Raw genomic sequence first — 24,899 nt, 5'->3', positions numbered from 1 at the left:
ACTAGCAATGGGATTCTCACTCTCCATTACTAACAATCCCTTTCCCCCCACTGTACTGTACTGTAATTATAACAATTATACTGATATATTTATAACTGTAAATTTGCTATGAATTGCATCTTACGGGTGTGAAATATTGGGTTTAAATAAAAAAACAGATTAAAGCGACGATCAATTTATGTGTATTATTTTATTAATCAAAAGATCCATACTCTATTTCTTCATTTAACACAGCACAAGCAAATGGCCTAATACTAAAAGTAAAAATGTTCAGCTCAAACCAATAGGGATCCTATTAATTTGATGTGAAACAGATGCGATGTGTAATGAACACGAACACCATTTATATTGATTGTATTCATTATGTAATTATACTTGTAACAAAGCAATGTATAACAATATATTGTACACGACACAATATATATATATATATACATCTACATCACAAAATATTTATGTTTCGAACATATCACAGGGTCCCTGTGCACGTTTGGTTCATTACAACATTGCAATAAATCTAATGTAATGACTAACTATAGGAAAAGGATCACAGACTCGAGATCCAACGATATACAATTATAAACTAATAATTATATTACAATTTATTTACAAACAAGCAACAATGTAGTTCGTGATGCCGAATTACACTACTTACATATCTAAAGCTTAAGTTAAATACATTTTGATACAATCCAATTTGTTCTATTTTACACATGTATATATTCACGTACACTGTCACATTTGGTTTACAAGGAACAAACATTCGACCGGTTCGATATAAAATTGACAGTGTGTATAAAATCACAATACATCTACCACTGTTACACAACACAAGTGGTGAAAGTAGTCTATGATCGCGTGCGGCCTCGCATGCATTTCAGAACTTTTTGCATGAGAGGCGCTTTCTTGGGTTTGAACGCAGGGGAAGGCGAGGGGGCGGCTCGGCCGTTTCCGGCGCGAATTGTGAGCGGTGTGGCCACGGCTGCCGCCCGTGCTGCTGGACTGGCAGCAGCCGCCCGTGCGATGTTCCAAGGTGCTTTCACAACAGTATCCAAGTAAACCATCTTTGTTTGTTTAACGGGCGCTTTCTTCGCTTCTTGCGCTTTTTTAATATTGACTGTCAAATTTTTTAATTTATGCTCTTGCTCTTTTTGGCATCGCTGAAATAATAAAAAAAATAATATATTTAATTCACTTTGACAAAGTTACTTTAGTAATAAATAGAAGTTGCTAGAAATGGTGTACAAAAGGTATTTGAAATCGACTGATTTATATTGTCATGAGCACTTAACATTTGTTTTTTAAAAAGTATTATATATATATATATATATATATATATATATATATATATATATATATATATATATATATATATATATATATATATATATATATATATATATATATATATATATATATAGAGATAGCTGTGACATATATGTACAGACATAGCGACAACTATTAACACTTGCATTTATTTTGTAATATATAATAAAAATGTCTTACAATGTACATTTCCCTCCACGTCTCCATCTCGTGCCGTTGTTGTTTCCTGAAGTGCTTCTCGCAGTATTTCTGCCACAACTGGGCAGTGTCCTCCATAAGATATGGATTGAAGTGTTCCAGTACAAAGAGTTGCTGAGGGGTTGCCTTGTCTACGACGGGCTTCAAGAGTTCATATGGCACGCCGCCCGTGTACTTGAGGCCTGGTGACAAATAATTATTTCTATTAGTCTTGTATTTTAATACATTACAAAATAAATGATATGTCGTTTAAGTAAATTCGCGCATCGCTAGTCGACAATTTAGAAGCTGTTTTTTAAATTAAAATAATTCTGAATATCTGGCTAATCTCCTAGATGCTAATTGTCTTGCATTCTCAAAACACATTGTAACTTATAACTATGTAAGGGGAATAAAAAAAAAAAAAACATTACCATCAATGTACTCCTGTAGAAGATGTACACACATCACGTACAGCGTTGGAACTTTTCCCATTACTTTATTACCGGAATATACTTTAGTTCTGAAATTTTAAACTATGTTAATAAACATAACTCGGTGCAGTAAAAACTTATCGTTTACAAATATTGTAAATGTGAAAGTGAGTTTGGTTGTATGTATAACTAAAACTCTTTACAAATACTATTGAAACATGACAATCATATTCGTGAGTACAAAATTCCAAAGCAGACAGCATTAGAAATCGTACCTTTTTTGCCTAAATTTTTTAAAAAATGTGTGACCACAGATATATTTAGTTTTACATTCGTATGCATATTAAAAATATATGAAATCCAATAAAAACAATAAGAAATGCTTTTTACCTTTGGTTTTTAGACGATATTATGGCGCTCATGGCCTCTTCACCAGTGAAATATGACAGTGGTTTTGGCGGCGGCCTCGGCTTGTAGTTCGGTGATATTTTTGACAAAGCAGAAATTTCGAAAGCAGACAGTGGTGCTAGCTTGGCGTTCGGTGCCAGAAGGGCGGCCGGGCTTACATCATTAGTTATTGAATTGGGCGATTGAGTTCCTTTAACAGTTGGGGATTTCTTTTTAGGTTTTGCTGAACTTAACATTCCTAGGGCTTCAGCAAAACTAGCACCTAGAAACCAAGAGAAACAAATATTACGAAACGTATATAAAAAAAAAAAACATTGTCCGACTAAATTGTATATTTACGATGCACTAACCTGAGCCGCAGTCGATGCCGTCTTTTCTATCCTCACTATTGTTTACATGATTTGTTTTCTTTGATACATCTTCTTCTGATTGACTACTGCTCGACACGCTGCTCCTGTGAGAGGACGAGGTGCTGCTACACTTATCTTTCTCATGTTTACTTCTATTGTCACCATGTTTACATCTACTTTCATTCCAGAGTTTTCCACTCTTACTATCCGAGTTTTCTTTTGAGGAACTGCTTCTATCTCTTGACTTCTCCTTACTAGAGGAACTATGTTTTTCTTTAGAACTACTACTGTTACTCTCTTTTATCTTGTGTTTAATGCTATTTTCTCTCTCTGATAAACTTTTGTGCTTCTCTTTATCAGATCTGTGAGACCGACTTGAACTTCTGTGTTTATCAAATCCACTATCAGCACTTTGTGAAGAAGATCTATGCTTTTCAGAACTGCTACAGTGTCTTCTTGATGATTTCTTTTCATCTGTTTGTTTCTTCTCAAGCAAACTGTGGTCCAATTTATGTTTCGCTGTTGTTGCAGAGCTACTTTCACATGTATTGCTGTGCTTATGTGCAGTGTGAGATTTTTCCTGCGAAGATGACTTCTGAGCGTCATGTTTATTTTTATTTTCATTACTACGTTTCGAATCTTTGTCAGAATTACGTGACTTTTTAGATGTACACTCTTTTTTATCATCTGTGCATTTGTTGTGTGAACGTTTAGAGGATGACTTCAATTTTACCTCTTCTTCAGACAATTGAGATATTTTAAAATCAGTTTCATCGCTGTTTGAATGCTCTCTGTTAAGATCACTGTCGCTTTTTGGCTCTGATTTTATTTTTACATCACATTTTCCGTTATTATAATCTCCATTAGAGGCAGAGCTTCTCTTCTTCTTTATATCATGTTCTTCATCCTAAAATCATAGTTGGGCATTTTTACTGCTAATAGAAATTGTTATAATGGTACCCTAACCATCTACTAATTAATTAGTTAAATTGGAATACTAAACTGATTTTGACGAAATTTCTATCGAAACTATCTGAAAGTATATCCTTTTAGATAGAAAAATAATTTCCCAAATTTCTTTTATGAAGTAAGTTAAAAAGAAGACCAATGCTGGACAATTAGGATTACGTATTATGATGTAATTTTAAAAAATACCAACCTCACTGCTTTGATATTTTCTTTTGGTTCCACTACAGTTGCCATTAACTTTTTTATTATACTTTTGGCCATCGTTTTTATAACTGTAATTATGTTTTTCACGTTGATATTCTCCACTTTTACACTCCTCAGCTGCGACCATGCACTTCCATTTATAGATCAGAGTTTGGGAGGCCTCGCCTACATCACCTGGATGTTCCCACAGTGCATTCACTGTACGTCCGACCCCTGTGTCTTGCAGATGTTGGACAGTGACATCAAGGTTGAATAACTTATCAATACATTTTAAAATCTGCAACAATAGTAGTAGAGGAATTTACAAAATTTATAAGTCTAGTCTTGAGCGTCAGGTCAGAGTCCTAGCTGGAATCTTCGTTTCTCGCAATAAGTTTTTTTTATTGCTTCTTTAACACCCCAATCCTATTTAATTTAACACCTAGTTCCATGTTGTAATTTGATAATGAACACAAAAAAAAATATGTGAGATGGCAGGAAATCAAGAAGTTTTTAAAATATTAAATGTGTTCTAAATTCAAAATAATTAAAAAGTTGAAAAAAGAAAAGTTTCTATGTAACAGTATTTATGACCAGACTAGTTTATATACAATTTGGTGATTGTTTAATTTCTATAAGATGATACAACTTGCCGAGTGGAACATGGCCAGATAGCATCCTGAATCTGAAGCTATCACTAAATATGATCTCGAAACACTTGTTTGTCAGGTAATTTTTTGGTCATGAACGCTTTGTAATCCAAATGGTTTTGTCCATTGTGGTAGGAGGATGTACCTAAACGCTAGTGCAATGATGACTTCACTCGTCACCGGTGAGCAAAATTTGGATATGAAAAGACGAGTTAACTCATCACCGATCCCGTTTATCCATTACAAATAAACAAATATACAAAAAAAGACAAAAATATCCCTTTATTAGTGTAGATTATTCTCTGTACATTATAGTATGTTACAGGTGTAAAGTCATTAAAAGAAAATCACACGGAAAATTAATAAACGTAACTTAAGGGTTCAACAAAACATTGCAAATTAGATCGTGTATGATTGCAAAAAAAGTTATTTACATGAAAAAGCCAAATTGTCAGCTGCCATTCACGTCATGTTACTACATATCTACCAAATAGGTACTATAGAACTACTGCTAGTAGAGATGGGCAATCCACCTGGGTGGGTTTAAAGTCTGGTGGGTAAAAACCGGGTGTTTTGGGTTTATTGGGTTTAAACCCCATAAACACCCAAATTTTTGGGTGTTTATGATTTTGTACTTCATCATCGTCATCTCAGCCGCAAGACGTCCACTATACTGGACATAGACAATATTATTATGCAGCCTACAGAATAAAAAACTTTTAATTTGATTTTGAGTTTATTAAGAAAGAGATGAAAGTAAAATGTAAAACTACAGTCAATCACTGTCAGATTCAGAGTTATTACAAGCGATGAATTGTATAGGTTCGATAGGCTCTATTTCGTCTAAACTGTTATGTTCATTTACTTGCTCAATGAAAGCTTCTAAGGTATTTTCTTCATTAAACTGAATGTCCTCGCATTCAGCTTTATGTTTAAGATTCCAGTTATAACAAATGAATGAAATTTTTTTTCAGTTCTTTCAGTTGTAAGTCGATTTCTTTTGTTATTATGTATGTAGCCTTGGATACTAAAGGAACGCTCAGTGGCTGCCGAAGTACAGGGAGCTGATAGAATACGAATCGCTACTTTGCTTAACTCAGTGGAACCACAAATACCTTTCCACCATATTAGGGGCTCAATGCTATCTAATGAGCTCCATACAAATCCTCTGGCCCAAAAGTTTTCTTTAGCTTTATAACACGCCAAATCTGCCATTACATTTGACAAACTTAAGTGTTGGCTTAAATTGTAGATAAACTCCATACCCTTAAGTTCTTCCTCTTGAGTAAGTTCGACTCCTAGAGTCCTGGGGTCTAGAATATATGCTGCAAAATGTATTGGCCTCATTGCCATATTGCATCTTGAAGATACTGATGTTAGAATCTGCTGTTTGCTTTCTTCGCTCAATGTCGAAATCTCATTTAATGCAAAACGTATCTTAGCTTGTACATCTCTAAATGTAATGTATGTGCGATGCAAACGATTCTGGTCGCTCTCTAAGTAAAATATGCTTTCAGTGACTGGTTCCAAAATACTTATACATTCCCCTGTCTTCGTCCAGAAATCATCACTTAGAATTAAATCTTTAATATCTCTTGAAATTACCACATCTTCTCTAACTGTTAATATTTGCAAAGCTATCTTATTTGCTTTCAAACTTTTTAACGAAGTAACATGACTTCCCCATCTTGTAGCACAAGGCAATTTTAGTGTTTGTGTAGAATCTTCACCCTGCCTTGATTTTATCAACAAGGAACTTAATCGTTGACTCCTTTTAACAGTTTTTATTATATTTATGGCTTGCATAATAAACACAGTTACTTCTTGTATCTTTACAATATCTTGGCACAACAAGTTAAGGATATGTGCACAGCAACCGAGAGGAACAACATGTGGATATTTGAGTTTTGTTAATTCGAATGCCTTTTGTATATTTCTAGCGTTATCGCCAATAAGTACAAGAAACTTATTTGCTCCATACACTTTCATTACTTTTTCAACTTCTTGGCTAAGGTATTCACTAGTGTGAGGATTACTTTCTGTATTCAAACTTTTAACGTATGCAGGTTGAGGTTTTGATATAAGAAAGTTTATTATTCCTTCATTTCTTAAATTAGACCAGCCATCGCACTGAAGGTGTAAGTAACTACAAGCATTTAGTTCCTCATTTAACTCAAAACGCATTTCTCTATATATTTTATCTAAGTATTTTGTCGCTAAAGCTTTACGTGAAGGTATTTTAAATTTTGGTTGCAATTTTTCGAAAAATTGTATCCATAAAGGATGTTGCACCATCGATAATGGCGTCCCTGTTACAAATATAGCTCTCGCTAATTCTGTTTTTATATGATCATCGGTGTCTTGAAACTCAGCATTTATTGTAGTGTTAGCAGACGACGAGGGGCTTATAAAAGAATCATTTGTCTCTATCTCTGACAGTCCAGACATTTTGGTTTTGGACGAGCTATCTTTTATAAGTTTCATAGAGTCTTTTAATGTTTCTGGAGATTTTGGACAAGTGATAAGATGTTGAAGCATTTTGGCAGCATTACTGAATTTGTAGACCTTATTACAAAGCTTGCAAGAAACAGACTTGTTTGGTAAAGTACGGTAGTGCTCCCATATGCGATCAGGTAAATCTTTAGGTCTCCCCATTGAACCTAAAAAAATGAACGATGATTAGTTGGTCTGACGAAAATTCAACAATAGAGTGCCTATTTTTTTACAATGATTATTTCTTGTTATTTACAATAAATTTATTAAAAAAATAATAAAATAAATACAAAAAACCTTTGTAAAATTACATCTCCTCGGAGGATTAAACGCAGACGCTAGTTTATTATCGTATTGTTCTGTATTTTTCTCAGCAACTTCTTTAATTCGATTAGGTACTTACGCATATTATGTTAAAAATAAATATCTAGTACACATCTTAGGCTATCCACCATTATTATCCAATGACGACTCTCAGCTAACTATGCACTATCATCCAAAATAAACGTGTATGGAAAATTTTATCCCAGTCGGTTGAGGATTGAGGATAATTGCATCAACATACGAACATACCTACATACTTTTATTTACATAACGCAAGCTAAATAAAAGCTTGTAATAATACATCTAATTTTAAGTTAAAATTGTTAAGTGATCATGATATAATTGTATCATTCAAAAATCCACTTACCTTTAATTATTTCTTGTTAAGTATAAATATTATTTCAAATCTGCTCCCTTAATATGCACTTTTTTACTGCTTTTCCTACCTAACACGTTACCAGGAAGTCACGTTACCAGAGTCAGAGTAATAGTGAACACGTTTGACAGTGATTGTCGTCGCCTCATATTCAGCGTCGACGAATAGGGGAATCCCCAGTCATAATGTATTGCATGCGTGGCGGTCTTACTTCAAATCCATAAACAAAGAGATAATTACAGAACTCGATACTAGATGGCGCTGTTTTTGTTTGAAGAAAGTTTGCGGGCTAAAATACATAGAATTTCATCAATGACTTCCACAAAGAACAACATTTCTGTTTTTTCTAAGTCCGTATCTCTTCCGTATATTTCATAAGATATAAGCTTGGGCTACATTGTTATGCAACGTGATTTTGTCGCTGTCTTGCTAGCAGGGTTGACAGATATACGATTTAAATCGTACTCATACTATTATTTGTCTATTTTTTAATGTACGATCGTAAAGATTATGATCGTAATTCGCACAAAAACATACGACTTTTTGGTTACCTGGCAACATTTTTATTATGAAACGAACATGCTCACATCATCAGTCACATGCAACAATTTATTGGGGATTTCCCTTCACATCTGGCAGTCCTGCTTGCTAGAATATAGGTAAGTCAGCCACAGTTACTGACGATCGATATTTAAAGGGTATTGTTTTTGTGCTAAATATTTCATAAAAACGTTATTTAATACTTTGTGGATTATTAATTTAGTTGATAATCACTGGAAGTAAAATGGATGCTAATTTGAGAGATCAAGATCTTCGTATAAAACAGTTAATAAAAGAAAATCTACGTAAGTACTCTTTTTATACCTAGGTAGGTAAGGTATAATAAACACAAAAGGTACTTAGATCGCGTGTGTTCGAAGCATTTATTCTAATAAATTTAATTTAAAATTGTAGAAAGAAAAAAATGTCTGCCAAGCCGTAGCCGAAGCCGATCTCCAAATATATTTGGCGATAGTGAGACCCAGTGTCCAGATGATTTACCCAGCGTCGTCGCAACAAAGAAAAAAAACGAGGATAAAGTAAAAGAAAATTTACTGAAAGAAGAAACAAACTGTTCTAAATGCTTAATTTATGGAGAAGAGGATAAAAGAAATGAGTATTTCGGACTGTTAGTGGCTCAAGAATTTAAATATATACGGCCATGTGTGCGAACGAGGTGTTATGAAGAAATTTTAAAGTATCTACGGGAAGCAAAAGGCCAACATGTTGATCAACTGCAACATGAAAACACTGAAAATTAATTACTTTCATTTTATTATATATAGATTTTTAAAATTTCCTGAAATATTATTAGTTAACGTTTTATTTAATATTGTAGAATTGATCAATACAATTTATAAAAATAATTTATTGGTATTACTTACATATTTTCAAAAAATACGTAAAAACCTATTTTTTTGGGTGATTATGGGAGTTTATGGGTGTTTATTGGGTTTTTACCAAAGCACCGGGTTTAAACCCGGTGCTTTGCCCATCTGTAACTGCTAGGGCAAGGCCTCATATCTACTTAGATTTACTGTTTGTTTCCTATACATAGAGTATACATATTTATTTATTTATTTTACACTTTATTGCACCAAGTACAAAAGGGAAATAACAAATACAGTAAATATTAATGAGAAGTGATACAAAAAGCGGCCTTATCGCTAAGCAATCTCTTCCAGACAACCTTTGGGTAGAGAACATTGAGAATTGTCTGGAAGAGATTGCTTAGCAATAAGACCGCCTTTTGTACTACACTATACGTATTGAAAATTGTTCAACAAATCATGTTATGTTGGTGCAATAAAGTGTTAAATAAATAAATAAATACTCGTATTGACTTGTGCTTGCTAAATGCGCCGTAGATTATATTATAACAGTCGTCAAGATTGGCAAATTAAGTAAACGGATTTATTTGTTTGCACAATAATAATAACGATTATATATGTACAAATGTGAAATGTTTGAACCCATCACGAACACAAAACTCCACTACTATATAGTGGTAAAATTATTGCCGGATTTATATTTATTACACATTTTCTACAGGAAAATAACACCGAATGGCTGACAATAAGTAAGCACTTACCTTCTGTTCGTTTTTAGGATATTTCTCTATTGAACGCTGGTAACGTTTCACTAAATCCAAAACTTTCGCCATGGTTATATTGTAACGATACAAACGATATAAACCGTTCACGTTCGCGTTCGCGTTCACGTTCGCGTTCACGTCAACACGCAATGAATGCCGGTTGGTGAATGAGCAGCAGTGTTTTTGCACAAATGTCAATGACGCATTCCCTCCGACGCGTATGCTGTTCCGTTTCGGATACGTACAAATTCGATAAATCGAACGGTTAAATCGAACGTGATTTAATAAGTCGATTGATTTACTTTAATGTATATTTAGATAATTAAGTAGTATTCTGTCGTTAAGGTTTTTATATATAGAATTAGCGATAAATATCAGAGGATAATAAATAACAACAATCGAGTGATGTTTCTAGTAGCGAGACAATTTTAGTGTTGTGCGGCGCGCGATAGAGACTGACAAAAGAGTGACCAATCAGCAGATCCGGGCAAGCTTAGGGATTGGCCCTAAGCTTGCCCGGTGTATGAGTCAAGTGCACAAAATCTATATAACTCATAATTTATATATAACTCATAATTTGACCGAGGCTCAAAAACTCCGTCGTGTTGATTGGTGCCGAGAAATGCATTAAGGATTTAACGGAGGTGCCTCAAATTCTGTGTTCGACATAGTTACGGGAGACGAAAGCTGGATTTACTGTTATGATCCCGAAACTAAAAGACAGTCAGCTCAGTGGGTGTTTTCTTCCGAGGAGTTGCCAACTAAAGTGAAGAGAGGTCGAAGCGTGAGAGAAAAGATGGTGGCCTCGTTCTTTGGAAGGACAGGTCATTACGCGACAATTGTTTTAGAGGATCGAAAAACAGTTATTGCAGAGTAGTACAGTAACAATTGTTTGCCACGTGTTTTGGAAAAAGTGCGTGAGAAACCACCTCGCAGTAGGATCCTCCTTCACCACGACAATGCTTCGTCGCACACCGCCAGGCAAACGATCGATTATTTGGCGACCTCAGACGTAGAACTACTGGGTCATCCGCCTTATAGCCCCGACCTCGTACCTTGCTATTTTTATTTATTACGAAAAATAAAAGAAAACGTTTTAGGGACGCCGAGGAAGCTGTGGCTACGTTTCAGAAGGCCGTCGAAGAGATCCCTAAGGATGAGTAGGCAAGGTGCTTTTCTCAGTGGTTCTATCGGATGCAGCGATGTATTGACGTGAATGGACACTATTTTCAAAAAATAAAATAAAGGTAAAAACTTGCTAATTTAATCTATTCCGACATCCTTTCCTAATTCCTTTATCCATTCGTACTAATATATTCCTATTAGCTTATTAACAACTCCAATTCAAATTTTCGCGCAGACCGGCGACCTCTGTGTTTGAATGTTAAACGAAAAATATCATTATGGCGGTCGCTAGTACCTGAGCTTGTGTCGCTCATACTCTAAGTGAAAAAAGACTAGAAAATCTATGGAAATTCGCGTGCCTTTTACATGCTAATTGTGAACCTAACCAGTGTTGGTGTGTGGAAAAGGAGTCAAAGCCACCCAAGGTGTTCAACTACTCAGCAAGTTAATCCGGTCGGTGAGTCCTACTTTCTCCTGTCTATATCCGTCAATGCATGCTCTTCTGCTTGATTCTAAGGATTCCTAATATATTTTCTAGGCAGGTGAATAAAATCCCGTAGCTTTGCTCCGAAGTTTATCGTCATAATCTACCATAATCAGTTTTTGATTTTCTAAGGACCTCAGTTCAGTTTCAGTTTGACCCTCGTACGTGGGACACTCAGCAAGTTTTGCGACACAAAAAAAAAATTCTATAGGTAAATATATTTTTATTAGATCCTTTCAAAGTGCTCTCCACCGGGCTCAACCATATACAAAGTTTCATGCATCTGAACCAGTTTTCGAAACACTTTTTCCAGTCCGCCGCAGACGCAGATCGTCGATTGATCGAATTTTGCAAATTTGTATGTATCCAAAACGGAACAGCATACGCGTCGGAGGGAATGCGTCATTGACATTTATTGAAAAATTTGATCCAAGACAGACGAGTTATATATCAAGAGATTCAGCATATATTGCAGATCGGATCGGGAAGCCTTCACGAGATTCTACACGTGCGTCTACGGGTGCGGAGGAGAGTTTCACGCTGGGTGCCGCACAACCTCACCGATGTTCAGACGCAGGCAAGGGTGGAATGGTGCCATGATATGATAGACAAATATTGAAACAGGCTCGTCTCGGCGTGTTTACGACATCATCACAGGTGATCGATCGAACACAGGGCTCCGCGGGCTACTGCTCCACCACGATAATGCGTGTGGGCGGGCACACCGCAATCAAAACGAGAGATTTCCTAGACAGCACACCGGTCAAACTCTTGGGTCACTCTCCTTACAGCCCTGACCTAGCACCGTGTGACTTCTTCTTATACCCAAAAATAAAAAATCAGCTCAAAGGGATACAATTTTCGTCGCCGGATGATGCACTCATAGCGTTCGAGCAGGCTGTAAACGAGGTGTCTGCGGCGGACTGGGAAGTGTTTTGAAAACTGGTTCAGACGCATGAAACTTTGTATATGGTTGAGCCTGGTGGAGAGCACTTTGAAAGGATCTAATAAAAATATATTCACCTATAGAACACTTCTTTTAGTGACGTAAACGTAAATAAATATAAACATGGCTGAAACCGAATCCTAAACTCGATCAAGGAGTCCTGTTCCCATTATAAATTTAGAAAATGGAAACAAAATCAGATACTATATTGAAAGTTTAAAATCATTGTCCTAAAAACGAGGCGGTATCGGAAGTAGAATAAGAGTTGTTTATATTATCGATGATTTTTCAAATTTTGAAATAAGAAAATTATCTGTACGGTTAACACAATTTCAAGAATGCTCATCCAACTTGGATAATGTACAGAGTGAGATTGAGCAACTTTCGCAAAACGCAGAAGCACAAATATCTGATCGCGAAATAACCGAAAACGAATTTTATTTTGAATTGGATGCATTTTCAGCAAAAAACAAAAGTAACATATGAAACACGGAATCGGTAGAGTCAGCTTGTTCGATCAAACAAATGAAGTTGGGTCCAAATAATCCTAATTCTGCAATACAGTCTATTAGGGTGGTTAGTAGCTGGTCAAACTGGAGAATCCTACAATAACGTTACTAATTAATGCAAATTTGTTCAAAGCCGTTCAAGCAGCTTTGCTCAAACTACTTTATATACTACATGCGTTGCATATAACGCAGTTTGTAGGCGCAAATAAATAAATAATTAATTAAAATATAAGTTAGGAATGTTCACTCTAACCAGTACAGAGTGCAGCCGTCACCAACTCAAATCACAGCCGAAGACGAGTCTGCCGGCAGCACCAGTCCTACGCCCGCTGGACGCAGCACGACGCAGCCGCAGTGCAGTGTGCAGTGTGCAGTGTACTGAAATTAGTCAGCAAATACGCTTGAAATACATATATATTATTATCTAATCTTTTGTTTTACTATTTACTAATTTTTCTTTAAAAATGGAAAGAATCCACTGTTATTTATATGTATGTATATATAATAATCTGTATTTACCTGAACTACAATAAATGCAAACAAAAACCAGGTATCGTTAACTAGCAAAATGTAAATCGTAATTTTACGTACACGGCTATTACACGTTTTCGCTTTTACACGTTTTATTTTTTTTTTGTTTTTATCGCACTAGCTTGTTACCCCTACCTTTAATTGTTTACGGACGTATCTATCCGTAATTTTTTTTCCAAATTACAAGTGAGTGCATAATTAAGATTTTTATAAATTAACATAAATAAAAAAAAATTATAGGCTTTATCAATACTTAATTATTATGGATGTATTTAAATTAATATTTTTAAATAAACATTGTAGAATTGCACTATCACTGTGTGCTAATAAACTAAGGCACGATAGTGAGATATCCTTACGCTGTCAAGTAGCTAAGCATTAGCACAACAAATAAGAGCAAGGAAGTGGGAAAATGGGAAAGTGGCAACTTTTTTTTTTTTTTATACAACTTAGAATGGCAAACAAGCTGACGGCCCACCTGATGGAAAGTGGTAACCGTCGCCTATAGACATGAGCAGTACCATGGACATAACAGAGTATACTGTTTCGCCCATGACACCCCCCATGCGTTGCCATTCCTGAGGACTCAGATGTTATTATGATGTACCCTGTAAATTCACGCCATATCCCACCCTTCAAACCGAAGCACAGCCATGCAAACACAACTGCTGCACGGTTGAAACACGAATGGGACAGAGGTACCCATGCAATCGACTTTTGTACAAAGTCTCCCTCTGGTAAAAACTATTTATTTATGTTAACAATGCCACCCACCGCGCTTTAGTAGACAAATCGCGATATATCTATAGATCCTACGGAGCCTCTCCTTGAGTTTCGGCGTCCCAGGATGCCACCCGGCCGGGTAAATGATGTTTTTTGCTCCACCACGCTTATACAGTTGAAAGGATTTCAATGTGATTTGGTACGTCCACGGATCGTATTTTGAATTAACACATGATGACGACGACCTACTTTTTATAAATCCTGATTCACGCAGGCAAAGCCGCGGGATATATCTAATGAATATTATTATTTTTTCCTTTGCCTAGTCTAGGAATTAAATAGCGAGGAAATAAATAAAAAATATACTTATGACAATAATCCGTAATGGGGTAGTCAGGGGTATCTGTGCACTGCTGGCTTCGCAGTATCTATATATGAACGTAACGTACTGGACATGCGAACATTTAATTGCATATATTAGAATTCAAAGTGGGAAGCGGCGAACTTATGGCACTGTCACTCGGATCAATTTGATTTGTTATCGGTGTTAGCAATCATCGGTGAGTTCATCGGAATTTTCAATTATATAATACATTTTATTTAGCGTATTATTACGAACGCCGAATGTACATTAGATGTTCTTTTATTAACCTCGATAAAATTACGTCTGTTAATATTGAGTCCAATTCTATAGCGCGTGATAATCTCGGGAGCAGAGTGTATAGCTACGTTTACAACGGCCATTTGTCGACAATCTCGCATCGAAAACTTATTTTCAAATGATACACGGACGGATTATGACTGTAAATAGCAAATTATAAACAGGTAGGTGTTGTTAGGTAAATACATAGATTCCTACAGAGGGCCTACCATGAAATGTTTTCCGAAATTTCGGAGCCAAACGAAACACAAATTTGATGTTAAAATTACATAATACATGCCGTTTGGAATTATTAAAAATGTTAAAATATTGTTCCTTTGCACTTTTATGATAGGATGTATGACGAGCGAAATGTTAAACTCCATTTATTGGTCCGATTTTGGTATAAACAAAAACACGAAATAGAGTCCGAAATTTCGGAATTTCATTTCGTGCTAGACCCGCAGATTTGTTAACGCAAAGATATTAAATGTCGTTATGTTTTAATTTCCAAACGGGTGTTTCATAAAACGTTAAAGAGTACTGTCCTCGGCATGGTAACAGATTCGAATTCCGTCTACGTAATTCATTAACAAAATACTCGCAATTGTAGCTTTACGATTTTCATATAAATATTTCAATAATGTTTCTAGGCAACGTTGTTTTTTTTTATACAATTTAGAATGGCAAACAAGCTGACGGCCCACCTGATGGAAAGTGGTAACCGTCGTCTATAGACATGAGCAGTACCATGCACATAACAGAGTATACTGTTTCGCCCACAATACCCCCCATGCATTGCCATTCCTGAGGACTCAGGTGTTATTCCTCTGTGCTCAGTAAATTCACGCCATATCCCACCCTTCAAATCGATACACAGCCATGCAAACACAACTGCTTCACGGTTGAAACACGAATGGGACAGAGGTACCCAAGCAATCGAATTTTGTACAAAGTCTCCCTCTGGTAAAATTTGTAAATGTTTTATATGGAGTATTACCATATTAATTTACCTACATAAACATATGTATAACAACTGCAATATTAGCTATATAACTATAATTTATATAGTAAAGATAAATATACCATCATCAACACCATCATCATCATCATCATCTCAGGCATTACATAAATATATAATAGATAAAAATCAAGTATTGGGAATTGCATTCTTACCCAGCAAATGGTAGTTGGACTCGCGTTCGTATTTGAATGTGAGACGTCCCTACGTGATCGAGTTTTTTGAGCCATTTGAGCAATGAGACGGTGACGGTGACACCGCCAGCGTTGATGTACAGCTCCGGGATCACGAGGACATTACGGTCAGTCAGGATTTTATCGGCAGCCAGCGTCGTTGGACCGTTGGCGGCCTCCGCGATCATCTATAAGTATTAAATATAAATTTATATTTCTTTAAGTTTTCTTTTTATGCAACATAGAATTACAAACAAGCTGACGGCCCGACTGATGGAGAGTAGTGATCGTCGCCTATCATATTGAGCATTATTATATTCAGTTAGCTGGAATGGCAAACAAGCTAGAAAGTGGTTACCATCGTTTATACCTAGATATGAACTATGGACATCGCTGAATACATTGTGTATATTTTTACATGCATATATATGCATTTATATCGTGTCAGGAACAGTTCAAACTGTAATGATTTTTATTTTATTTATTTAAAGGCAAACAGACAGCTAGAACAATACATAACTACAAACTTAAATAGTAATTTAACGGCCGCTAAAGTTTGCACCACAAATACGAGGTTTGTCCGGAAAGTACGTATAAAAGTTTTTTAAAAATTTTATTTTACAATTATTCAGGTAAATCAATTTTATCCCCTTCAAAGTACTCCCCCTGTGACATAATGCACTTGTGCCAACGCCGTTTCCACTGTGAGAAGGCTCCTTGAAAGTCCTCTGGTTGTAGGTTTCTCAGCTGCCCCGTCGTAGCTTTTTTTATCTCATTTATGTCCCCCAAATGCCGCCCCCGAAGTACCAATTTGGTTTTTGGGAACAAGAAGAAGTCAACGGGGCCAAATCCGGCGATAACCGTAATGGAATTTTTACTCAAAAACTCACGGACAACAAGAGAGGTGTATTGTCGTGGTGAAGAATCCAACGCCCCTCTCGCGCCAATTCTGGACGAAATCGTGCCACACGACTGTCTGACCGTTAAACGACGGTCCCCATTAACACAAGTTCGAATTCTTTCCACGTTTTCGTCGGAATGTGAAGTGGAAGGACGTCCTGAACGTGGGTCATCTTGAACGCTTTCTCGGCCCTCTCTGAATCTTTTTAGCCACTTGTGGACGGTTGGTTCCTTCACAGCATCATCCCCATAAACTGTTCTGAGATCGGCAAAAATTTCACGGCCATTCTTGCCGAGTTTCGAGAGAAACTTGATTACGACGCGCTGCTCTTCAACGGAAGCGGGCTCCATGCCGACGGGGTTTCGTTAAGAGGTAACTTCACAGATGGCGTGACAAGCCAGTTCGCAAGGGACATAAGGAAGGGGTCCTGCGCTTACCTGGCCTCACAACTCCTCTTTATCGCATTCCAGAACACTTTTATACGAACTTTCCGGACAGACCTCGTATAATACCAGTGAAGAACACAAAATTAACAATACCAAATAAAAAAAATTAAACAATACTATTGAAAACTAAAGCAACATTGTCAATAATAATGCTCAGGTGTTAACAAAACCATCCATTTTTTGAGAACAACACATTATTTGAGAACAATACAGGTATAACTATTAAAAAAATTAAAAAAAGTACAATTTAAAAATAAATATGAATAAAAAAAAATTAAGACTTCTGACTGTATATTAAAGAAAAGTTATATACAAAAGAAATCTCTGACAACAAAGGGAAAACATTAATTACATATTAATACCATATGCCCTTTTATCTCATTTTTAAACTTTATTTTCCACCCTATAAAGGGATCAATGTCAGAGAACATATGATTATAGGTACTCAGTAATGTAACAAATAGGGAATTCTTTCTATAATTGGTAGTATGGCAGTAGTGGTACATGTAATATGATATATGAATGATATGGTATTATATAGGAAACTAGTTAGTTTTCTGCTACAAATGATTTATGATTGATTTATAGGATGGTACCCCGCCTCTAAATCCTAACCATCTACCACAGAAGGAGTGAGCAGACTGTATTATATGCGAACAGAGCAGAATAAAAGATAAAATATACATTTAATCTATTAGTCTACGAACAACGTACAAAATTATTGACAAAATCGAGAGGAGGTCAACCTGTTTGGGTATAGTACCCAACCAGGTACCTCTTAGCAGTTCCTTCGGGAAACTATCATAATTAATCCAGCGTATCCCGTTAGCGCAGGTGGGGTTACCACTCCATTTTCATCCATCAAAAAAAAAAAACTTGTTTCCTTAATATAAATGTTTACCACTAATAACTGTACACTTTTATCACTTTCAGTACTATTATTTTCATTTTGTAATACAAGCACCACTTTCGCTCTACACTTGAAATAGCATTTCTTTTTAAAATTACTCACTTTTCCACAATTTAAGCATGTTTTCCCATATGCTGGACAATTCTTCCTGTCATATATCCACACCGCTATGATATAATATAAAATTTGTTGTTTTCTTGTTATTATTCACTTGTTCATTATGCAATCTGTTATTTCTACTCAAATTTTTTCTCATATTTCCATTTTTTAATTAGACTGATGATTCACCATTTTTATTCTTCTTGACTAAATTAATTTCTTGACTGTCTTCTACCTGATTTTCCATTTGTTTAATCTGTTTGTTCGTATTTTCCGCAATCTTAGACATTTTTATTGCCTTCATGAGATCCAGTTGGTTTTCCATTAGTAACCTATTTCTTAATTTTGAATCATTTATTCCTGCAATAATTCTATCTTTGATCATTCTTTCCTTTAGTTCATCGAAGTTGCAGCGTTGCGCTAACTTCTGTAGCTCTGTCAAATAGCTGGTAAAGGAATCATGTTGTTTTTGATTTCGTGCCTTGAATATGTGAGAATTCACATTTTCATTGGTCATAGGTCATCAAAACGTTGCACGAACCTTTCTATTACCGTTTCATAATTGTTTTCTTCTTCATTCATTGAGATCAAACGTACTGTGAATTTCGATACACAATTCTCCCATACAATATGACAATATGGCTACCTGTATGTCTTCAGGCTCATTATTATTACCTGGTGCTTTAATAGAAATTTTTAATTTTTCCTTCCATTTTATAAAATCTTCAGCCTCAAGCCTTGTAAGAGGTTCTGGGGATTTGAAGCCCATTAAACATTCCTCCATATTGAATTATTTTGATTACTTACTTGTTGCTTTATACTATCTGTACGGATTCACAGCATTAATTAAATTATTTTTCTTTGTCTTCACGCAGCGACATGTTATGTTTTTATAGTCTTTTAAGAATAGATTGTTTAATTTATATATCGCAGATGATTTACTTATTGTTAAGACAGGCATTATTATACAAAACTAAATCAACCAATCAGTGTCCACCTCTAGTGATGTCCCATCAGTGTGAGCGTTTTAAAAAATGGTGATCTACTAAAACTACAAGGTGGCAGTACTGAATAATACCAAAACACGACTAAAATAAATTGTATTTTGCAATACGCTGATGATTTTGTTTTATATACCATACACAGTACCGATGGGCCAACTCGTATAGTTTTGAACTCGAATAAACCGAATTGAAATGGTGGCTGATTCAGATCGCAACTTGAATCAGCTCGCTTTAGATTTAAATCATCGATAGCGCGAACTCGCGGGTTTCAATCAATTCGAATAAAATAAACTAACGTAACGTAGTAAACACTCAGAATTCAGAAATCACAACAACATTGTTCATTGAACTGTTTAATTATTTTTAAAGGCAGATGTAATAAAAATCTCCTTATTCATAAAAAAAAAAAAACTAAACATATAATGAACCTATTTGTGATATAAAACAATTTTGTTCTTTTCTTTCAAGCTATTAATTTGAAAGAAAAATACAAAACTTAGTGTTTTGTATTTAAAATATAACTTCCAAAGAAGGACGTTCTTAATTCGACTGTAATATTGTATGTTTTTTTTAAGTGTTTACACCGACGCGATTACTCCGTCAATGGTAGATCAATTGTGAAAAATTTTTTTTTTGTCGGTAGGGATTTTGTCTTGAGATAGTCCCATTGTCACTATGTCAGGATCTGATGATGGGATCCCAGGGAAATCGAGGGCAACTCTCTATACTTTATAGGCACCTAGAATATTTTTCATGTACTTTCTAAAGCTATTCAGATATTTACGTCTGGTAGTCATCATCTCATGTTGCTTAACTGATGATGGGAGGTACAACTCTTTAAAGGTTAGGAGTTAAGAGATAATTCCTGAAATATTAGGCACGTTTAGACCGTTAGTAGTATTTTTTCAAATAATATTCAGATGAGCTGATGATGGAGTACAACTTCTTAACGGTTAGGAGTTAAGGGATAATTCTTTAAATAAAATTCTATGACTCCATAAATCTCACTCAACACTATTCTGTTACATTTATAACAAAAAGTGCCAAAACCTCACCTATCACCGCACCATGCTATAGCGCGCGGAGTGTAACTGTAAAACACGCTGCAGAAATATCATGCACACGAGAGTCTTGCTCGTTGTATGATGTTTCTGTTGCGTCGCACGCACACAGCCACATAGCATTCACAGCAACCGAATCGAGTTGACGAACACGAACACAGTCGGCCGAGTTGCGTGCGACAGTGATCCGAGCGTGGAGCCGTTGATCGCAATTATATCACGGTTGTCACGTAGGTAGCGCTGTATTGGCTTTATACGAGTTGATTCGAATTGATAGAAAAACTAGTTCGAATTGAGCCGGCGGCAATGCAGCTCGAGTGACTCGAGTTTTTTTTATTCGAATCGCCCATCGCTATTATAGAGTCATTCTTTTGATAACTCTTTAATTTGTGGTCAGTAGCTAGCGTTTTCTTACTTATCTAAGTATTTTTCTCTTTGGTTAATTCAGTAGGTTTTCTCGTGTCAGTGAAACAGGTTCTTTTAACAACGGATTCTGATTTACTTTTATTCATATTTTCTTGAGTATGTTTTTGATTGTTATTTAGTGGCCGTCACTTAACATTAACGTTGACATATATTGCTGTTTTAATTTTTCAATCGACGAAATTTGTGTTTAATATTATACAAAATGAGGTTGGCAGGAGCCATTTTCACAAATGTTACGAAAATGCTCGATTTTTATTCTCAATTTAATCCGTCGCCGCTGTCTATTAAGCAGTTCATCGATTTCGGTAAGTGATAATTTTAATTTATTTTGTTACACCCGCTTTATTTTGTTTTTATTTAGTTTTTATGGCGGTATGGAAGTTCTCAAGGTCGTAAGTTGACCTTTAATTTAAAAAAAAAAATCTATATAATAAATGCGCAAAAACCTAATAAATATTAATTGTTACACATTATACTTGCTCCATATATTTTTTTTTCTTTTTCGTTCTATAAAAAAAAAATGAAAATAAATATATTTGTACTTAAAAAATTAGGAAACATTTCCCACATCTAAATAATAAAATTTATGCAATATTCTTGCATTTTTTAATATTTTTTAGATTTTATTAATTTAAAAAAAAATCGTTACTGGCTAATAGTGTTGTCAATTAAACAATTGTTTACGTCAATAATGTATGTTTTAGTTTACCTCCATAAAATTTTGTCATCTATCTATCTAGATGACATTGAGTAACTAAAAATATATATCATAAGTAACTTTTTTTTATTGTAATTACACTTACAATCTTAAGTTATATTAATACTTTATTTACTCATACATAGGTACGTAACAATTAGTGATAAAAAAAAAAACAATAGATAAGTACTCTGTCAATAATTTTATATATGTAAACAAATTTATATCGAATACATAATAATAAAAGTATATAATAAAATAATATTAAATAACTATAATAATAAAATAACTTTAGAGTGCTACTAAAGGTTAGTATTAGGGTTTTTATAGAATTTTCATTCTTATTTATTTATTTATAACATTTACAAAAATATGTTTTGTACAATAGGTGGATGTTGCTGCCATTATATTCAACTGGCTTTTTTTTATATATCTGTATATATTTTATATTTTTTGTACTTGAAAAAAAAGGTACAGTGATTAGTTTATCAATTTGTTATCAAAGGCGGACTTATCCTTGAAAGAGATTTCTTCCAGACAACCAAATGCAATGAGAGTGAAACAAATTACATATATATTCAATTTAAATTATGTTTTTTTTTTTACATTTCTTTTAGTATATATTTATATATATGATTTACTAGACATGCATTGTCTACATTTTACATTTGACATAATGGACTTTAATACTCTGTACCATATATTGTATTGTTATGGTAAAGTTTTAAAATATGTAAAAAAAATATAATAATAAATATTAATGTACTGCAGTCCCGTTAAGCAATCACAACACATATTGTCAATTACAAAAATCATATGTTTTTTTAAATATTTTTTTTTTTTATTCACTAGAAAAAACTATTATTGACAGTACCAATATTCCATCATCTAAGTAATAAGGAATTTTAAAGAAAAAAATAAATTAAAAATGAGAAATAGGACAGACTTAAGTAATTAAATCTAATTAAGAATAAAATGTTTTTATATACTGCTGTTATTGTATTGTATTGTAAAATCTTTATTGTACATAACTCAGATTAAAACTGGTAAATGATTTAATATACAATGGCAGACTTATCCCTGTTATTTTTGTTAAAAGAATTTTAAACAATTTATTGAAAAATAAAAATATTTAATAAACCCTTTTAAGTGACTTATAAAAGATGGAAATTCTCAATTTATCTGATTTTTTTGCTAGATTTGTGTACATAAAATTATGTCATCAATATAGGTAATTTTTTTTTCAATCTGCAATCAGCCCTTTTTAGCCATAATTAGTATTGTTGTATATAGGTAAAAAAAACTACATAAGTTAGTCAACTTATACAGAGCAAAATGTTATGTATATGTTTTTATTAAGAGTGTTATGGTCACCATAACGGGAAGAACTGTTACTATAAGTCCATTAAACATTCAATATGCTCATATTTTAGCAGAGGGAGACTGTACAAAAATCCTTTACATGGATACTTCCGTCCCATCCATGTTTTTTTTAATTGGTGATAATGGAATGGTAACCCCACCAGAACTATTGGTATACACTGGCAAAGCACCAATGAGGGATGACAGATGCAAATTAAAGCTGGCCAGTTAGCTCACGAATTCAACTAGAATTAACCTTGATGGTTTCCAGGGAGAATCAGGTGGAGGTTGACCTGACCATGCTTAGTAGGTGAGTTACCAACCGTAGTTTAGCTTTTGGTGATGTTTTAAGTGGGATGCTGCTGCCCATCCCTCGTCCTACCTTAGTCGCCTCTTACAATACTCATGGAGAAGGAACGGGTGACCTATTCTATGCCGGGACCTACACGGCTTAATCATATTACAGTAGGTAATTTGTGGCTTCATATCTGGTTACTGCCAATTCGTGTCGTAGTAATATGACACCGTCCTCGTTACGCCATCCAACCAACATACACACAAACACATTTACATACATGTAGATAAAACTGTTGTTCAAACTATGAACAAAGGAATGTAATATTTTATGTAGATTGTAGAATATGCAACTTGCTCTTTGCTCTTTACTGAATGGTTTTCAGAAATAGGAGAACCAATTAAATAGATTATTTTTATGTATGTGTATGTATGTATGTATATGTATGTATGTATAATAATGAGTAAGGATATATATTTACATTATTACATGTATCACATCTGCATATTTAGAAATAATATAATTTTCATCGTGCCTCCGATCAAACTGTTTATAATTACTCCTCTCCATTCAAAGGTTGGCTGGAAGAGATCGCTCTTAGCGATAAGGTCGCCCATTGTTTTCTCACTGTGATTATTTCTTGTAATTGTTTATATTTATAATAAGTTTACTATTGTAATCTTTTGGAGGAAACAATAAAGAGTATCTATCTACTTTTAGACGGCGTATTAAAAAAAAACATACATCAAATTGTAAGGGGTAGATAATATTCAACGATATCTATAAATTTATATATTGCAGTTACAGTATATATATAGGCCCAATAAGGAATATATAAAATATCGGTTATTCAATATATGATATCGAAATGAAGCATTCGATCAGTATAGATGTAGACATCCAACCAGTATAGGCTATTGAAATAGGTGATAGCCATTTTTTCCGCCATTAATTCTGCAATTTTTTTATTTATACAACTTAGAATGGCAAACAAGCTGACGGCCCACCTGATGGAAAGTGGTAACTGTCGCCTATAGACATGAGCAGTAACATGGACATAACAGAGTGTACTGTTTCGTCCATGATACCCCCCATGCGTTGCCATTCCTGAGGACTCAAATGTTATTCCTCTGTACCCAGTAAATTCACGCCGTATCCCACCTTTCAAACCGAAACACAGCCATGCAAACACAACTGCTTCACGGTAGAAACACGAATGGGACAGAGGTACCCAAGCAATCGACTTTTGTACAAAGTCTCCCTCGATCCAGAGGAACCTGGATATACAGAGAACATGAATATATATGATATAGCAGCGGTTCCACTTTCACTCATGCCTAGAAAGCCGCATCCAATTTGCTGTCTCAGTCTTTGTGTTATACCGGAATACAGACAAATACAATTTCCAAAAATTATTAAGTACCCTCATATTAATTTTATTTAAATATCTCCTTTGTACAGACATTGTCTAGTTTTTTTAATTAGGCATTAAGAACTGCGCTTTTGTCGGCTGATCTCTTCATCATCATCATCATCATCATATCAGACGTTAACTGTGATCTTATAAATAACTTTCGTGCGAATATTTGTGTTTCTATTGCAAAAATAGCTGTATTACCTTCCAAATATAATATCCATATACAGAGGGGGGAAGGAATTGTTAGCGATGGAGTTTGACAGCCCCATTGCTAGCAATATGCCTTATTAGGTCGACCTCCACGT

General features: G+C 34.8%; 3 protein-coding genes across 6 annotated transcripts in view; 2 read left to right on the top strand and 1 right to left on the bottom strand.

Annotated features, from left to right (window-relative positions):
- Positions 1-159: 159 nt before the first annotated feature.
- Positions 160-19,398, bottom strand: LOC113515454 (transcription elongation factor B polypeptide 3-like). 4 transcript variants are annotated; one of them, XM_052898364.1, is made up of 10 exons: positions 18,336-19,398; positions 15,959-16,164; positions 13,142-13,266; positions 3,855-4,145; positions 3,557-3,602; positions 2,696-3,487; positions 2,328-2,607; positions 1,938-2,026; positions 1,507-1,706; positions 160-1,160 (listed from the first exon to the last, which is right to left on the bottom strand). In XM_052898364.1, the coding sequence occupies exons 4-10, from the start codon at positions 3,993-3,995 to the stop codon at positions 849-851; spliced, it is 1,860 nt and encodes a 619-aa protein (XP_052754324.1). In that variant the 5' UTR covers positions 3,996-4,145; positions 13,142-13,266; positions 15,959-16,164; positions 18,336-19,398; the 3' UTR covers positions 160-848. The 4 variants fall into 4 exon arrangements, with proteins under 4 accessions (XP_052754324.1, XP_052754321.1, XP_052754322.1 ...); XM_052898361.1 differs by having other exon boundaries at positions 2,696-3,602; positions 18,336-19,397; XM_052898362.1 differs by lacking the exon at positions 18,336-19,398 and adding an exon at positions 18,099-18,295 and having other exon boundaries at positions 2,696-3,602.
- LOC128201428 (uncharacterized) lies at positions 7,166-9,236 on the top strand. The gene is made up of 2 exons (XM_052898365.1): positions 7,166-8,535; positions 8,645-9,236. The coding sequence occupies exons 1-2, from the start codon at positions 8,475-8,477 to the stop codon at positions 8,989-8,991; spliced, it is 408 nt and encodes a 135-aa protein (XP_052754325.1). The 5' UTR covers positions 7,166-8,474; the 3' UTR covers positions 8,992-9,236.
- A 1,419-nt stretch (positions 19,399-20,817) lies between the features above and the next one.
- The window catches only part of LOC113510471 (pyruvate dehydrogenase (acetyl-transferring) kinase, mitochondrial), a 50,888-nt gene continuing 46,806 nt past the window's right edge, over positions 20,818-24,899 (top strand). The window contains exon 1 of the mRNA XM_052898395.1: positions 20,818-21,128. Within this exon, the coding sequence (XP_052754355.1) occupies positions 21,026-21,128 (103 nt within the window). The 5' untranslated portion in view covers positions 20,818-21,025. The remainder of the gene's footprint in view (positions 21,129-24,899) is intronic.

This window comes from Galleria mellonella, unplaced genomic scaffold (genome assembly GCF_026898425.1).
Source record: "Galleria mellonella isolate WM207_F2 unplaced genomic scaffold, CSIRO_AGI_GalMel_v1 utg424, whole genome shotgun sequence".
In the NCBI taxonomy this organism is placed as follows: Eukaryota; Metazoa; Arthropoda; class Insecta; order Lepidoptera; family Pyralidae; genus Galleria; species Galleria mellonella.
This window is presented reverse-complemented; position numbering and strand designations above follow the sequence as displayed.